The sequence below is a fragment of the Rhinatrema bivittatum genome, chromosome 17, assembly GCF_901001135.1.
Source record: "Rhinatrema bivittatum chromosome 17, aRhiBiv1.1, whole genome shotgun sequence".
Classification (NCBI taxonomy): domain Eukaryota; kingdom Metazoa; phylum Chordata; class Amphibia; order Gymnophiona; family Rhinatrematidae; genus Rhinatrema; species Rhinatrema bivittatum.
Genome location: NC_042631.1, coordinates 20,099,808 through 20,114,817, shown reverse-complemented (window position 1 = coordinate 20,114,817; position 15,010 = coordinate 20,099,808). Strand labels below are relative to the sequence as shown.

The 15,010-nt window shown below is 41.6% G+C and overlaps 1 protein-coding gene across 2 annotated transcripts in view; it reads right to left on the bottom strand.

Moving 5' to 3' along the window:
* Positions 1–15,010, bottom strand: part of GALNT18 (polypeptide N-acetylgalactosaminyltransferase 18) — a 389,972-nt gene that overhangs the window by 18,320 nt on the left and 356,642 nt on the right. For both annotated transcript variants that reach the window (XM_029582567.1, XM_029582566.1), the window contains exon 10: positions 11,152–11,316. In XM_029582567.1, coding sequence (XP_029438427.1) covers positions 11,152–11,316 — 165 coding nt within the window. The remainder of the gene's footprint in view (positions 1–11,151; positions 11,317–15,010) is intronic.

The following is a 15,010-nucleotide window of genomic DNA, read 5'->3' as shown; positions in this document are numbered from 1 at the left end:
AGAGACATGCTGGGAGGCCGAGTAGTAGGGTAGAACTCAAGCATGCTTGAGACGCAGATATAAAATAACCATAGTGGGATGGCAGAGGAGGAAGGACACTAGAGGTCGTGGTAGATCTGTGAGAGCAGTTACAATTTACAATTGGGCAGGCTGAGTAGACTAAATGCTCCTTATCTGCATACATCATTTATATTGGTATAATTCTTCTAGAGTGGTCAATCCCCCTTTTCACTTTTTTAAGAATAGAAGAGAATGATAAGAGTGAATTTCCTTTATTCATCCCCTATTATAAGCTGAAAAAAATCTTTTTTTTTTTTTTTTTACTAATATAAAGCTAATCTGTTTACAGTTCATCTCTAATGATCTTAATTTGGGCCTTTACAAGTTGCCCCTTGTTACTAAGTCTGATGTATGCTTATAGCTGTAGATTTTCTAAATATACTTCCTTTCGTTAATGGGAAAAGGTCAAGCTTACAAATGCAGCCAAAGTAGTTTGCTCATGTAATTCTGTTAAACTGTTGGATCTATAGCACAAATACATATTTCTTTTAATTACAGGATTAGAAATAAAGCCTATTAAATCTGGTCGAAGAGAAGAGATAGCATACAAAGGATATCTTTCATAAATTTCTGCGTGGCCCCATATATGCGCATATATGGGAGTGCGGAGACCCCACTATAATATTTTACATTCTGCGTGTATCTGGTCTGTGCAGATTACAAAATATGAGTATATCCTCCCCCCAACATATGCACGCATATTTCAGTATGTGTGAATATTTGTAATGCATTGAAAGTGTGTACTTCCTCTTCCTAATATCGTGCCTAAAATATACATATGATAAGGCGCCATACATGCGAGCCAATGCCGCGCAACAGCTGTTTAAAGAAAATGGCATTGATTTTTGGGGTAACAATGTCTGACCAGGGAATTCTCCAGACCTGAACGCTGCTGAAAACATAGGTGCTATTATTAAGGGTGAGGTGGAGAGTTTAGTGATGAAGGAATGTGGTCTGGAATGTTATTCTTTGAAATTTTGCATCGAAATTTAGAATTGGTCTTATTAAATGATACCGATTTATTTCAAAATTTGTTGTGTTCATACCCTGCTTGTTTTAAAGCTGTTTTGGGCACACCAGCTATTAATTATGGAGCAGATTTTCAAAGGGGTACACGCATAAGATATGCGCATACCCCCCGAAAACCTTCCCCAAGCTCCCCCTGCGTGCGCTGAGCCTTTGTTGCACAGGCTGCCGGTGCGCGCAAAGCACCGGGACGCATGTAAGTCCCAGGGCTTTCCTGGGGGGGGGGGGCGTGTCAGGGGGGCGTGGCTGGCGCATCATCGGGGCATTCCGGGGGCAGGGCCATGGCCATGGTTCCGACCCAGGGGCATTCTGGGGGCGTGGCCGCAGCCTCAGGACCAGCCCCCGGACCGGAACATGGCGTGCCGGCAGCCATAACTTTTGCAATAAAGGTGTGGGGGGGGGGAATTAGTTAGGGCTGGGGGGGGCGGGTTAGTTAGGAGAAGGAAAGGGATGATGGGGGGCGCCGGAAAGAAAGTTCCCTCCGAGGCCGCTCTGATTTCGGAGCGGCCTCGGAGGGAACGGAGGCAGGCTGCGCGGCTCGGCGTACTCTTGTTTGCGCCGGGTGCGTGAATAAAAGTACGCGCTCGCGTACTTTTTAAAAATCTGCCCCTATATGCCATTTAATTCCGTTTTTAAGGCTGATTAAAATGGTATAGAGCATGTTTCTGTCCGATTTCTGGTTGCTGCTGCAATGGGGGAGTTAAGGTTTTGGAACGGCCGGTACGTGCATATATCTTATAAAATAGAAATTTATGTGCGAACCTTTTAGCCCCTCCCTGCAATGCTACTAGATTGCCCCTTTTTTGCGCAGGTAAATGTGTGCATGAAACCAAAAATATGCACGCTCTTTTTATGTTTTTAAAATAGCATAAATGTGAATACAAGCTACTTACATGCATGTATGCTAATTTTACATGCATAATGCCTCTGAAAATGAATTCGACAGTGAGCAACATAAAGAAAGCAAGCACTGAGAAAGGAATAAAGGAAAATATATCTTAGAATTTGTTGTTAGAGAATTTTTCCAAACTAAAAAAAAAGAAAAGTGATGAAAATAATTTAAGAAAAGATGATTTAAAAAAAAATAAAAAAATTAAGAGGTAACAAAAAGCTGAACTGTTATTGTCCCCAAATCTCTATCCCATAATAATCAGACAGTTTTATTACACAGTGCAACAGAATACCACTGTATTTTCTCAGAGTAATAAAGAAGTTTGTTGCAAAAACAATTTCAAATAAACCATGAAAGCTGAATATTAGCAAAGGAAAGATTACAAATTAAAGCTCGATCAGAAAAAGGAAACATTATTTTCTTCCTGAAAATAATGGAGCATCTAGGACAATTAGAATGCTATGCTAAAATATGCAAATCATGCTCAGCTTTATAAAACAAACTATAGCGTGCACAGACTCTCTGTAGAACTAATTCACTGTGAATGTCTTTGAAGCTTAAATGCAGTCTCCCAGGAGAGTAAATACAGCATAATGTAAAATGCTGAAAACTTCAAATGCCCCACACTCCAGGCTCCCGAAAATGTATCTCCAGCTGAGAATATTTTAAATGTTGTAAGCCATTTTGGGCGTAGATTATGGAAAGGTGCTGGATAAATAAAAGTAATGATATTCAGGCCAGCTTTGGGGGATATCTGGCTCTGTCCCATGGAGATTTACTTTTCTGCAGAATTTTATTAATACATCTGAATTTTGTAGAATGGAAACTGGGCTTTGCGGCTTGATTAGATTTAAGTAGTTGCATTTAGCCCAGTATTTTAGCAATTATGATCCTTTTCGTGAACTTTAGATGCAAAATTCAGTATGTAGAAAAAAAAATGGTTCATATTTATGGTTATGCAAATAAATACAAAGAAATTCAAGTTCAAGAGATCATAATACGAAGCTGGAGGGAACAAGCCTCAGAGGCTGCAGATTAATGTTGATTGACCTTGCCTTCCCCTTCTTGGTTACATGCTGGTTTTTGTCTTTTCCCCAATTCTGGCCCTCTAATGTTTCATGTGAATGAGCAGCTAGGGGATTCTGTGCTCTCTCCAGCTCTCTGCCTACCTGCCACTCCCCTCACCAGCCCTTACCACTGTGCTGTCTCTGTCCCAAACGTGCTTCAATTTCCTTCATGGTTTGGTTGCTATTCCCCCTGCATAAGATTATTCCAGGCATGCACCACTGTTTCATTAAGAAAATATTTCTTATCTGCCGATATCTATTACGCTATTATGTACTGCAATTTATTTTTACACTTCCAGGAAGAAATACATTTCGTTGTGGTAAGAATGCAAACAGCAGATTAAGGCCAGGGCACAGATTAAGCAGGTAAAATTTAGGATTTTGCTTCTTTTGTATCTAGTATCTGTTCATAAAGTTCTAAAAATAAGATTCATTTTGCAAGTATTTTCCTGGGGTGGATTAATTCCATTATGAGACACAAGACAGACTGATAAAAATCTTTTACTTGCAAATTTCCTGTACAGCGTGTGGAGACCTGCAATTAGCACACGGTGGTATTAACATAACAATTTAGAAATGTATTAACATAATAACTTTTACAAGATAGAGACATAAGACCTGCTCTAATAATGTCATTACAGTCCCCTGCAGTAACAGAGCACAACTGGAAGAGGAATACTGAGGTTGCTACTGAAAGGCTTGGTGTGGATAACCTTTGGCGTTATCTGCAGAAAACTCAATGTCTGAATATTCCCCCCCCCCCCCCCCTAAATTTGTGCACACACAACTTATCTGGACAAAAAAAAAGAGCATCGATGGAGAACCTTCTGGAGGCAGGGCTAGACCTTTAACTGGCGAGTGCATCTCTGGCTAAAGTTGTGTGTGCAAGACTGGAATGGAAAAATCACAGTCCTAGCTTTGTCCGCATATATTCAGCAGAAGACTTGTGCCTGAAGTCCCACTTAATCTGGGGCCCAAGATGGCGACTTTGCCAGCGGCAGCAGCCAGGAGGGTGTTGCTGATATTTTGTTGTATTTTTGCCTTTATTTCTGCCTATCACTTACAACAATGGAAAGGAAGAGAAAAGGTAAAGGCGCTCGGTTCGCCGCTCCGAGTCCTTGCTGACTGTGACCAGATCGATAGGTTCCGTCGTCGGCCCCTGAGCTGATCCCACTATAGGAGCGGTGGCTGTGGCAGCCGAGGAGGAGAGGTCGGTGTCACTGGTTTCCTTAAGCCCGGGTGAGCTCGAGCAGCCGCTGTTGCTGAAGGAGCTTCTCCAGTTCTCAATCAGCGATGGAGCTGACGAATCCCGAGCCCACGTGCCGATGGAGGGGGAAATCACTGGTGAGGATTTGTGGCCGAGTCGCTGACTGTTGGAGGAGCTGTCACATAGGGTAGCAGGAGCAGCGGCGCGATCCGTCTCCCCGGAAGTTGTTCAAGGAGGGGGCTCCCGGCATACTGGTCAAGGAGAGGGCATCTACTGCAGTTCTTAGGGATTCCTGCCCCTGTGAAGATCTCAAACGTGGTAAATTCTCTGATATTAAGAACAATTCCACTAGATGAATACTGCAGGCCCCTAAAAAGGTTTCACTATGAAATCTTTGATCCATGATAGTCAGGACTGAAGAGACAAGATGGATTTGTAACTCAACTTTGCAAGTTCACCCCGTTGCTGCAAAGCTCAAGTTTTCTATTCATGATCATTCTCCAGCAGACTGTGATCTTCATAGAAACAAGTTATCTCATTACAAAAGACTAATCTGCTGAAGAATGCTACCTCTAAGAAATAAGACAGATTGTTTGGAAGACATGGCAAAGCATAAGAACGTCTGGATAATTGACATTTATGTTTCATTGTTATAATACTGCTTATTTTTTTTTTATTACCCTGGCAATGCATATTTTATAATTTTTATCTCTTTATTTTGTTACACAGACTGACTTTCACTCCTTTTTTGTTATGTATTATAGTGTGGATGGATTTATATTTCTTCATGTATTTATTGACAACATGGTTGCTCGCCTCAATATGGGGTGAATTTTCAAAAAAGAGTTATGTGTGTAAAATTAGCAGATACGTGCATAAATAGCTTGTACTTGAGTACATGCAATTTTATAAATATAAAAGTATGTGCATATTTTTGGTTACATACACAAATAAAGGTCTAGGGGCAAGTATTTAATAATTCATGCTTATAGTATACGTGTATCTACACCCCCCAACACACACACAAATGCATTGGAATTAGGTATATCAATGCACTGAAAGCACATACTTTGCCATCCTATTTTAAAAATATACGCTTGTATATGTTGGCCATGCGCATTTGTTTGATAGTTATCCTTTCTGCCGGCAAGCAGACAAGTTGTCCAGCTAAAGTTAGCTGGATAACTTGCCCCAGATATTCAGCAGGATAAATGTCCCGCTGAATATATTCGACTGAAAAAAACCCCAAACAAATAGCTACAAGGTGATATCAAAAACTCAAAAAAAGATCTGCAGTTTGGTTGTGTCACCTTACTCAGGATAAACTCTGATCTTGCAGTCATAAAACATACAGTTCTTATTTTGGAAAAGGACGCCCAATCCCTGTCTGGCTCCAAGGCAAACAATACAAGTAAAGAGACTCTCCAGATCACTTCCAAGGAGGTTCTCCAGCACTGCTGTTCAATCCAGGCTATCTGTCGTAAGATTACTTTCTTGATCCCTCACTTCAGAAGTGAAAGTCTTCTTATATAAAAGCACATTAGAGAGCCCGGACATTGGTGGGAATGCTTCTATAGGATGCTTTAATACCTCAAAGAATGTTTCTTCAATATATCCAATGGTAGAACAGTTGGTGATTTATGAAAATTATTTTTCCTTGTAGCATTCCCCAAAATCTCTGTTTTATTCTGAAGTGCCATATTGTTCATGGTGAGGGCCAAATTAAATGCTCGACCTAAAAATAATTTCCCCTTTCAATTAACCTGCTTCCTGCTAATTTCTTGTGAGGAAAGTTTTATTGGTGGGTTTCCACCGTGTACTCACACAGCTGGTAAATGCACCCAGTCAAAGATGTCTCCGCACCCATACCTACCCCCAACGAAATGTCAGGCGGGGGGCTAGGCAAAAAAAAGAACCTGACCAGGGTTGGACTTGAGGGAGTGCTTTAACTCTGCTATAGCTTAAGAGCTCTTCTGCAGTCTCCACTAAGCCTATGGGGCCTACCTTCACTGGACTCTGTCCATCAGTGATCCTGGTCATAGTAGGTGGGGATCTGCCGAGGGCCACCCAAAGCAGCGGTCCCTTCAGACACCGGAGAAGACTCGCTCATCATTCCCTTCAGCAAGGCAGCAGGTATTGTACCTATTGGCAGTGCTCCAGTTCCATGGCAAAACTCCTGCTGCTCTGGTCGTGTCACCTCCCTGTGTCTCAGGTGCATCATCACTGGCTGCCAGATCAGACAGCACCTGCACGGGATAGAAGTTCTTCTTCCTGAGTTTAACGAAGCCTCGGGATCTGACGCTGATGCTCTCTCCTCCACTGCTGATGCGTCTACCAAACTTTCAACCCAACCTGCTGGGCCCTGTACGTGCCAATCAATAGGGTCTCACCTGATGAAAAAGGTAAGAAGGGCTTGGAATAGTTTCTCCTCTCCCTTTTCCTTGCCAAGATGAATGAAAAACTCTAGTACTGTGGAACTCTCCTGAGCCAGGGGTAAAACATCCACATCTTAGTTTGGATTCTCTCCCACACACTGAACAGGTTCTGAAGAGGTAAGTTCTGTACTATGTACTCAATATATCACATCCCAGCCTGTGAGCTCCGATCATTTGTTGCTAGTTCTGAAATGATTTTGTGTCTTCTTAAATTTACTGATAAATCTTTGTACAGGTCCTCGGCAAGGCCTCACCTGGAGTACCGTGTTCAGTTCTGGAGCCCGTATCTCAAAAAGGATAAAGACAGGGTGGAGGCAGTCCAGAGAAGGGCGACCAAAATTGTCTGGGGGTCTGTATCGGAAGATCTATGAGGAGAGTCTGAAGGATCTGAATATGAACACCCTGGAGGAGAGAAGGTGCAGGGGAGATAGGATGCAGACCTTCAGATACCTGAAAGGTTTTAATGATGCACAAACTTTGAACCTTTTCCATTGGAAAGAAACAATAGAACTAGGGGTGACAAAACGAAACTCCAGCGAGCATGACTCAGAACCAACATCAGGAAATATTTCTTCATGGAAAGGGTGTGGATGCCTGGAATGCCCTTCCGGAGGAAGTGGTGAGGATGAAATTCGCCAAAGAATTCAAAAGGGGCATGGGATAAATACTGTGGATCCCTAAACACTAGAGAAAAGTACACGGTGAGGGGAAGGGGGGTGGTAACTTGCTGGTGCAGCGGTTACTACCCTTAGCAGAAGGTATGGAGATTACTACCTTTAACTAATATCCCTTGATGCTTACAAAACAACTACAATATTGCTCCCTACTTCTGTAGGGGAAATGGGGAATTGGATTCAGACTACAACCAAGAAGGCCCAGACTTCTACAATGTGGGGTACTGATACGCAGACATAAGGGAAAAAGCACAGGACTGCTTCTACGGCCAAGTCCGTAAGCAAAGCAATACTGTCTGAATTTTCAGGAAGGCTCACCACCCAGCAAAAAATGTTGCTAACTGATTTTTATGGTTATCATAAGGCTTGGGGATAATTGCACAGAGTGGCAGTTACTATCTTAAGTTTGCTGGGCGGACTGGATGGACCATTTGATCCTTTTCTGCCATTATTTCTATGTTTCTATGTATGAGTTGAAAGTTAAATTGCTTGGGATTATTTTATTATTGGCCTTAACTGAGATTTACTGCTCTTGATTTGTTCATCTTGCTGCTATTGCTGATTTTATTGTGTATATTAGTTGAAAATAGTATAAACACTTTGACTCATAGTTAAATCATATGGAATAAAATCAGTTTTGAAATAAGAGAAATTTGTCACATTTAAAAGCATCTCTTAGTAGCCATAATGCCAAGCCACAAAAATGTGCGATTCCCAAGCTTTCATGGTGAGGTACATAAGAGATGAAGAACTGATTTTCCAACTATTTTTGTTCCTTTATTTTGCTTTTACAACAAACTCAGTCTTTCTTGAAGTCTCACAATAGTACTGACTTAAGCATATGCTTTTTTTGTTATTATTATATTTAATTTTAAATTTATTTTATTCATTTTCAACCATATACAACGTAGCTGAAATTCAACACAGAAGAAGACAGAGCTCTATGGTTTTGTTCTGCCCATAGGTTCGAACCGTTTTTCATACCACGATAACCCTTCAATTACCTCCCCCCCTCTCCCTCTAGGTAGCACAGCTCTTGTTGTCAGTTCTCTGGCCCGTTAACTCTGATCGCAAATTAAAAAGTCATCGTTAATAATCATTAAGAATTAAGCTCCTTGATCTATGTGGTAGAGACTGAATGTATAAGTTCTAAACTACGTTTGTTTTTTCCACATACTTTTTGCATAGACACAGATGATGAATTTGGTTTCTCCACTGAGTAATCGTTGATGGATATTTACTTAGCAAAAAAAATCTATATTGCAAAATTGGTTAACAAAATTGTGTATCCAAAGTCTTGTAAATTATTTTTAATAGAGGTCGTATGCTGATATGTCCTTAAAGGTGAGCTCATTGGAGTCATAATCTTCCCACTTTCTACATATTGTGCATCCTGTAGCTAGAAAGATACTTTCCCTCTTCTTGACCAAAGGCAAATCATTGAAGGAAGCATAAGGGAAATGATGGCTCATAATTGTAATGTTTCTCATGCTCAACCCAGTCCTTGGGACTCATCCAGTCATGCTGCTTTTCAGGATATCCACAATGAATATGCATAAGTACATGCAATCTATTTTTTGCATATTCATTGAGGATATGCTGAAAACCAAACAGGCTCAGTATGCCTTGAGTACCATGTTGAGTACTACTGGTCTGGTGTTCATGACTGAGAGATTCAGGGACATAAACACGACTCTCCTTGTGACCTGGAATAACCCACATAACTACTCTGTGCTCAGACAGATTGGGGCAGGGACTTTGTAGCTGTGCAAATCATCTTGTAGAGCCACGTGTCTATCAATGGCGTTAGAGAACTAAGAAGGTATTATCAACCATGATGAAGGGAACTTCTGTACAGAGATGTAAATGATTATTAGTATAATAATTCCACTATCTGTAGGCATGCCTGTATGAAACCAACCACAGTGCTTATATCTAGGGATTCCTGCAGGTAGACCTGTACCTACAAATCAGTTTTCTGCAGTAAGTGCTACCTGTTCTGGTGCATGCCAAGTAGTTATACCACCAGTTAAATGGAAATCAGTGTCACAGTAGTAATTTTTCAGACAAAGTAAGTATGACAAGTACTTGCAAGATATAATAAGAAAAACTAGGTTTTTCCAAAATTTAAAGACAATTCCCAAACTGTTCATAGAAATGTATTCATCTTGCCAGCCTAAATATGAACATCTACAACACAATGCATCAATTAATCTAGGCAATGCTTGATTACTCTCATTAGTTTTCATGCAGCTTACAGCAGGCAAGTGTGCTTTGCAATGCATTATGCACTCCTGAACAACAGCACTTCAATCACGCTGGGTATTAGCAAAACAATCCTTTGGAAACAGCATGCCTTTAATTATTTCCTGTGCCTCTTAATTTATCATTTGAAGACAAAAGGCTTCCAGTCACGAGAAGTTTGTTGGGGAACTTAAATTGGACTCTGTGGATTGACTCTATACCTCATTTTGAGAAACAGAATGCAAGTCAGCAGCTGAAAAAAGAAAATCTCAAAGGAGGTGATGACATTTTTTTTTTTTTACTTTTGTTTTCAATTTTCTGTTAAATTAAGAGTTATTTCACCATTTTCTCCCGCAAGATCATGCATTCCTTTTTTAGCAAACCACTGATACCAGACAATGGGATTTCACAACTGCATTTTGCAAAATACAATGGACTATAGGAGGAGGAGCAGCAACTGCGTGGACTATATTATTTGTGTTAAGTAGCTATGATCATATCACTTAGGTTTATTAGATACTGCAGTTTGTTGATATATTTATTCTAATATACTTTTTAACTTTGAAGGGTTAAAAATAATACATATAGCCTAGAGCTTAAAGTGCAGGTTTCTGGATGATTGGAAGATGCTTGAAAGCTCACTACCAGGCTAAATCATAGCTTGAGCTGATCTCCTGTGGCTGCTATCCACTAAACATGTATCTGACCAGATGAGACATTGGATGGACTTCTTGATTTATAAACCAAACAAGCAAAAAAAAACCCCCACAAAAATCAGAAAAGTTACACAGTGGCAGCCTCTGTTACTGGTTCATGAATAAGAAAAGCCGTTTCTATAACATAAGCAGTGAAGTTCATTGGTTGTTATGAAAACCTTTCCCTTCGCAAGTGAAAAGTGTCCTGAATTAGCGAAACTCCCGACCTGTATAAACAGGCAGACATCTCGAGATAGTCCGACGGAGGTCCTTTTCCCTCATAGAGAGAGAGTGATTCTGACTGATTTGTGAAATGCTGGGCTCGGTCTCATGAAGATTTGCTACCGTGCATAATCCTCTGCATGCCTCAAAAATGTTGCTGAACTCAAGGTCACTGAAAACAGACCCTGACTCTAAGAACGTCCATTCTGTACACTCAGCAGCATTTTGTATGAGAAGACCCTAAAGGAAACACTATTACAGTCATTTCAGCCTTCTTTTTTCCCCCATACTGACTGCCTCTGTGATATGATTTACCACTGTGAAAGCAGCTGACTGTCATATTTTGTCTTACTGGCCAGAATAGCTGGCCTGATTGCTCTTTATCTGCCGTCACGACTAAGACTGGCCAGAGGTGGCCCGTTGCATCACTGCATTCCCATTCCAGAGCTCAGCTGAAATAAAGAAATTCACGTGATGCTTCCGGGAATTTTATTTTAGTGGCTGTGCCAAAGTGCTTTTTGCATCCGCTTACAATGGTGTCAGGTAATACACTGCTACACACTCACAAAAAAAGCCGACGACACTTTAGTCGTTTATAAATGTGGGTACAGTTTCCTGAGAGAAGTTACCTGAGTAAACTGCCAATAAAGCTTCATCCTCTTGGCTTTGGCATAAGTGCATTCAATCAGTCTGGGTCTGCTGTTCACATCCACCAAGCATTTGTTGTCATCATCGTCAACGGTAGGACTGAGGGCACCTATATGGATCTGCTGGTTGCTTGTATAGTACACATGCTACAACGGGAGATGAAAAGAAAACTTAGACTTGTGCTACGAGACATTTTCTGATGGCAGACCTACTTTATCTTATTTTTAAGGGTTGGAAAAAAAAGACATGATTTTTCTACGGCTAACTGGATTTACGCAGCTTAGTTCCCACATTGGTTTATGAATCTGGTGACTGGCTACATGCCTTTGCCTGCCAAGAGAAACACATAATGGAAGTTTAAATGCCCACACAAGCAATAACCCTTGGCTTAAGGCTTCATCTGAATGACAGCTTCTATCAGCACAGCTGCCCCGATGCCAAGCGTCACTGCCGATCCACGGAAGAACACCGCCCGCCAAGACACTAATATTGCTTTCTGCAACACTGATCATCCCATGGAGATCTCCCGTTCAATTAAGACTCCGGCTCCCAGATTAGTCCCCTTCCAGGTTTCAGCTGGACATAACATTTTCACATGTAGAGAATGTGCAAATGAAAAAAAATCTAGCACTGCATGAAATTCAAAAAGAAACACATGGGACTAATGTATATCTGAATAATACACGAGAAGCGTTAGAATCTGATTCTGCAGAAACCTGCCTATTACTTTTCTCTCTTCCCACATAAACACTATTATTAAATTTTATGAGTCTGCAATGATGCCTTTGTTATTGAATTTTAAATCTAGATTGTTCTAATACAATATTTCTCCAATAAGAAAATGATTCCTTTAATTGTGGGATACTTAATTTCTTTGCTTAATGGACAATAACTGCAAAGATTGCTCCCGGGGAAGGCAATTTTCAAAAGTCATTAACACGTGCAAATGATCATTTACCCAGGCAAAGAAGTTGTCTGAATATTGCCTACCCTCTAGGTTGGTAAAATACTGTGCATTTCTGTGGGGGCATTCCCAGGGGTAAGAGCAGGGGCATTAAGGCTAAGGGAAAAAAGCATCTGCAAGAAACCGCAGGTGCAAATCCCTGCAGGGTAACTCAATCATCGGGCAGTTTTCAAAAGGAAAGTCCGCACGTACTTTCTGTTTGGGAATCAGTGCAAAATCCGCCAGTAAAAAAAAAAAAAAAAAGTTCCCGAGGACCCTGCCCAGGCAGTTTTGAAAATTGCCTCCTCCCCAGTCTGGTTCATGTGACCGGGTTATTGTTATTAGCGATCTCTGCAAAGAAAACAAATGGAAATATCAATTGCACACACACACACACACACACACACACACACACACCCCCAGTCAGTCAGGTGTTCGGGATATCCACAATGAAAATGCAAGAGATTTGCATGCACTGCTTTCATTCAGGCTAACTTTAAAATGAGCGGGCTGGCGCCCATACATGCAGGAATGGGCGTGGGAGAGGAGATACGCTGGAACTGTAAATCATGTGAGCGTATGATTTAAAACATGCCCCTGTCCTCCTAATTTTAAGAGCTTACTCGAGCAAACCTACTTCACATATCTTTCATAGGACTTTGCCGGCTTTTACGCGCATATGTAAGCAGATTTTAAAAACATGCTCACGCGAGGGACAATCCCAGTTTTTTCATCAGTTTGCCCAGTCAGTCAATTTCGAGGTCATCCAGACCCCTCTGGTTATTCATCCTATAAGGCCCCCAGTTGACCCAGTTCCCTCGCCCTGTCGTGTAAAACTCTAAAACGCGAGATCTGCAGACTTTCTCCTCATCGGGAGCAGCAGTGCACACACACACACACACACGTGGCTAACAAGCGCTCTGCTCTGCAGCCTCCGGTTTTAAAATACGGAGTTATGTGCGTAACTATTGGCCCCACCCCCACCGTGCGCAAATCTATCTCACGCATATTCAGCGTGGATATCCTGAAAACCTGACTGGCTGGGTGCGCACCAAGGCCTGGGCTGAGAACCCCTGGATTAAGACACACAAATATTTTGTAATTTCGTTGTTGCGTTACATACTACTCAGCTAAAATCATGCTTGGAGCAGAGATTTGAGGATGCAGTCTCACCCCCCCACCCCCACTCTCCTTCTTTCCTTTTGGGTTTCCAGCTGCCAGAACCAGGGTTGGGATCTGAATCTAGTGTGTTCCTTCTCTCCAGCCTCCTATCATGACCCCTTGTTCTAATCTAGAATGTCCTTTCCAACTAAAAAAAAAGAAAAAACACGTGCCCAGCAGCAGCCAAAGCACCACCTACCTCATAGAGCCTGATTTTATCCTAAAAACAGGAACATGGGTCTACAAAACCTGAGGGCCCTGTGGAAAGGGCGCGATCATTTCCAAAATGCCGATGGCTGTCCATGGAGACTGCATCATCAAGTTACTTACCTCACGACAACAGATGTCACCATTAACATCTGCTCATATGAAGTACTGACACTGACGCTTGCTTTTGCGGCATTCCACAGATCCTTTTTCTGTTTCAATTAGTCCAGATTTTGCAAGGCACGCATATCAGCCTTTCATCTAGAGGACCCACCATGTGTGCAAAGCAGGAATGGAATGCATTCAAATCTCCTCGACTTCTATATTTCTCTATAGAGCATTTTCCCAGAAGTCTATCATTCTTTACCCTAATTATTTCCTTGCTCAATAGTTAATCTTTCACACAGGGTCCAAATTTTTCATTCCATGTTTTAAATTGACATTTTTAACACGATAAGGAGCGAGAATTAAAAGCTTTAACTAACATCTGGAGCCAGATGTACTATGCATTTTCCCAACAGATATGGAGTAAGAAGAAACCCGTTGGTACATTTGGCACATAGTCTGCTATGACAAATAAAACCCAGTAAATACTCCCCAAACGCAATCCCCCTAGCACGCCCTCAAATAAAAAATGATGACAAGGTTCAGATGCTGAAATACGACAGCTTAAATAGTACTGTTTACAATGGAAAGCAACAGACTTGATTATGTGACCTCGTTTGTGACCAATGAACAAATGCCAGATTGCCTCTCTGATTTTCTGTGCAATGGCTCGTCGTCATGAGGAATTCCTCCGATACCCTTAGGCAGGGTTAGTGCACAGCGTGGAAAGGAAAATCTGAAAAACTCCGGCCTCCTACGTCCTCAAAATAAACACACAAACAAGGTGGATTTCTTTTGTCGGGGTTGTAACGTGACTGGCTCTGCTGAGGGTCATTGGATTACTTTCGACAACTGCCTCCGTGGCAGTTCGGACAGGAGCATCCAGGATCCGGGCACTCCTTCCAGAGAGAGTCCGCGTGCACCAAGTCACATCAGAAGCGATAGATGTAGTCTTGAAATCCCACATGCTGCAACACCTTTGGGTCAGACTTCTGTTGATGGAGCAAAAAAAAAACGGGTGCCCAAGCCACAAAAGATCCACTTCTCTCCAGGGCCAGTTCGGCGAGAATGCTGCAGTACAAGGCCTGCCCACATAAACCTGGCAGACGGTCACAAATACGTTTTCAAAGACTTAGCTGGGATCCGTGTGCTTACAATAGGAAGTAGCACGGGTAGATCTGCTGAAGACGCGCTGGTGAATTTCAGTCACCTGAAGAGAAGCGTACATATTTTCACACGCATTAACAGTGTTTTGCTGTTTATATATTTTAAATTGTAATTCGCTTTGCACTTTTGTTATAGGCAAAACATAAAAACGTTAAATAAATAAGACGCAGAAGGTTTTAGCCGCACATTATGAGCACATTAAAGTTTTAAAAAAATGTATGTGCGTAGCATATGTGTCGCCAATGTGCATAACTTAT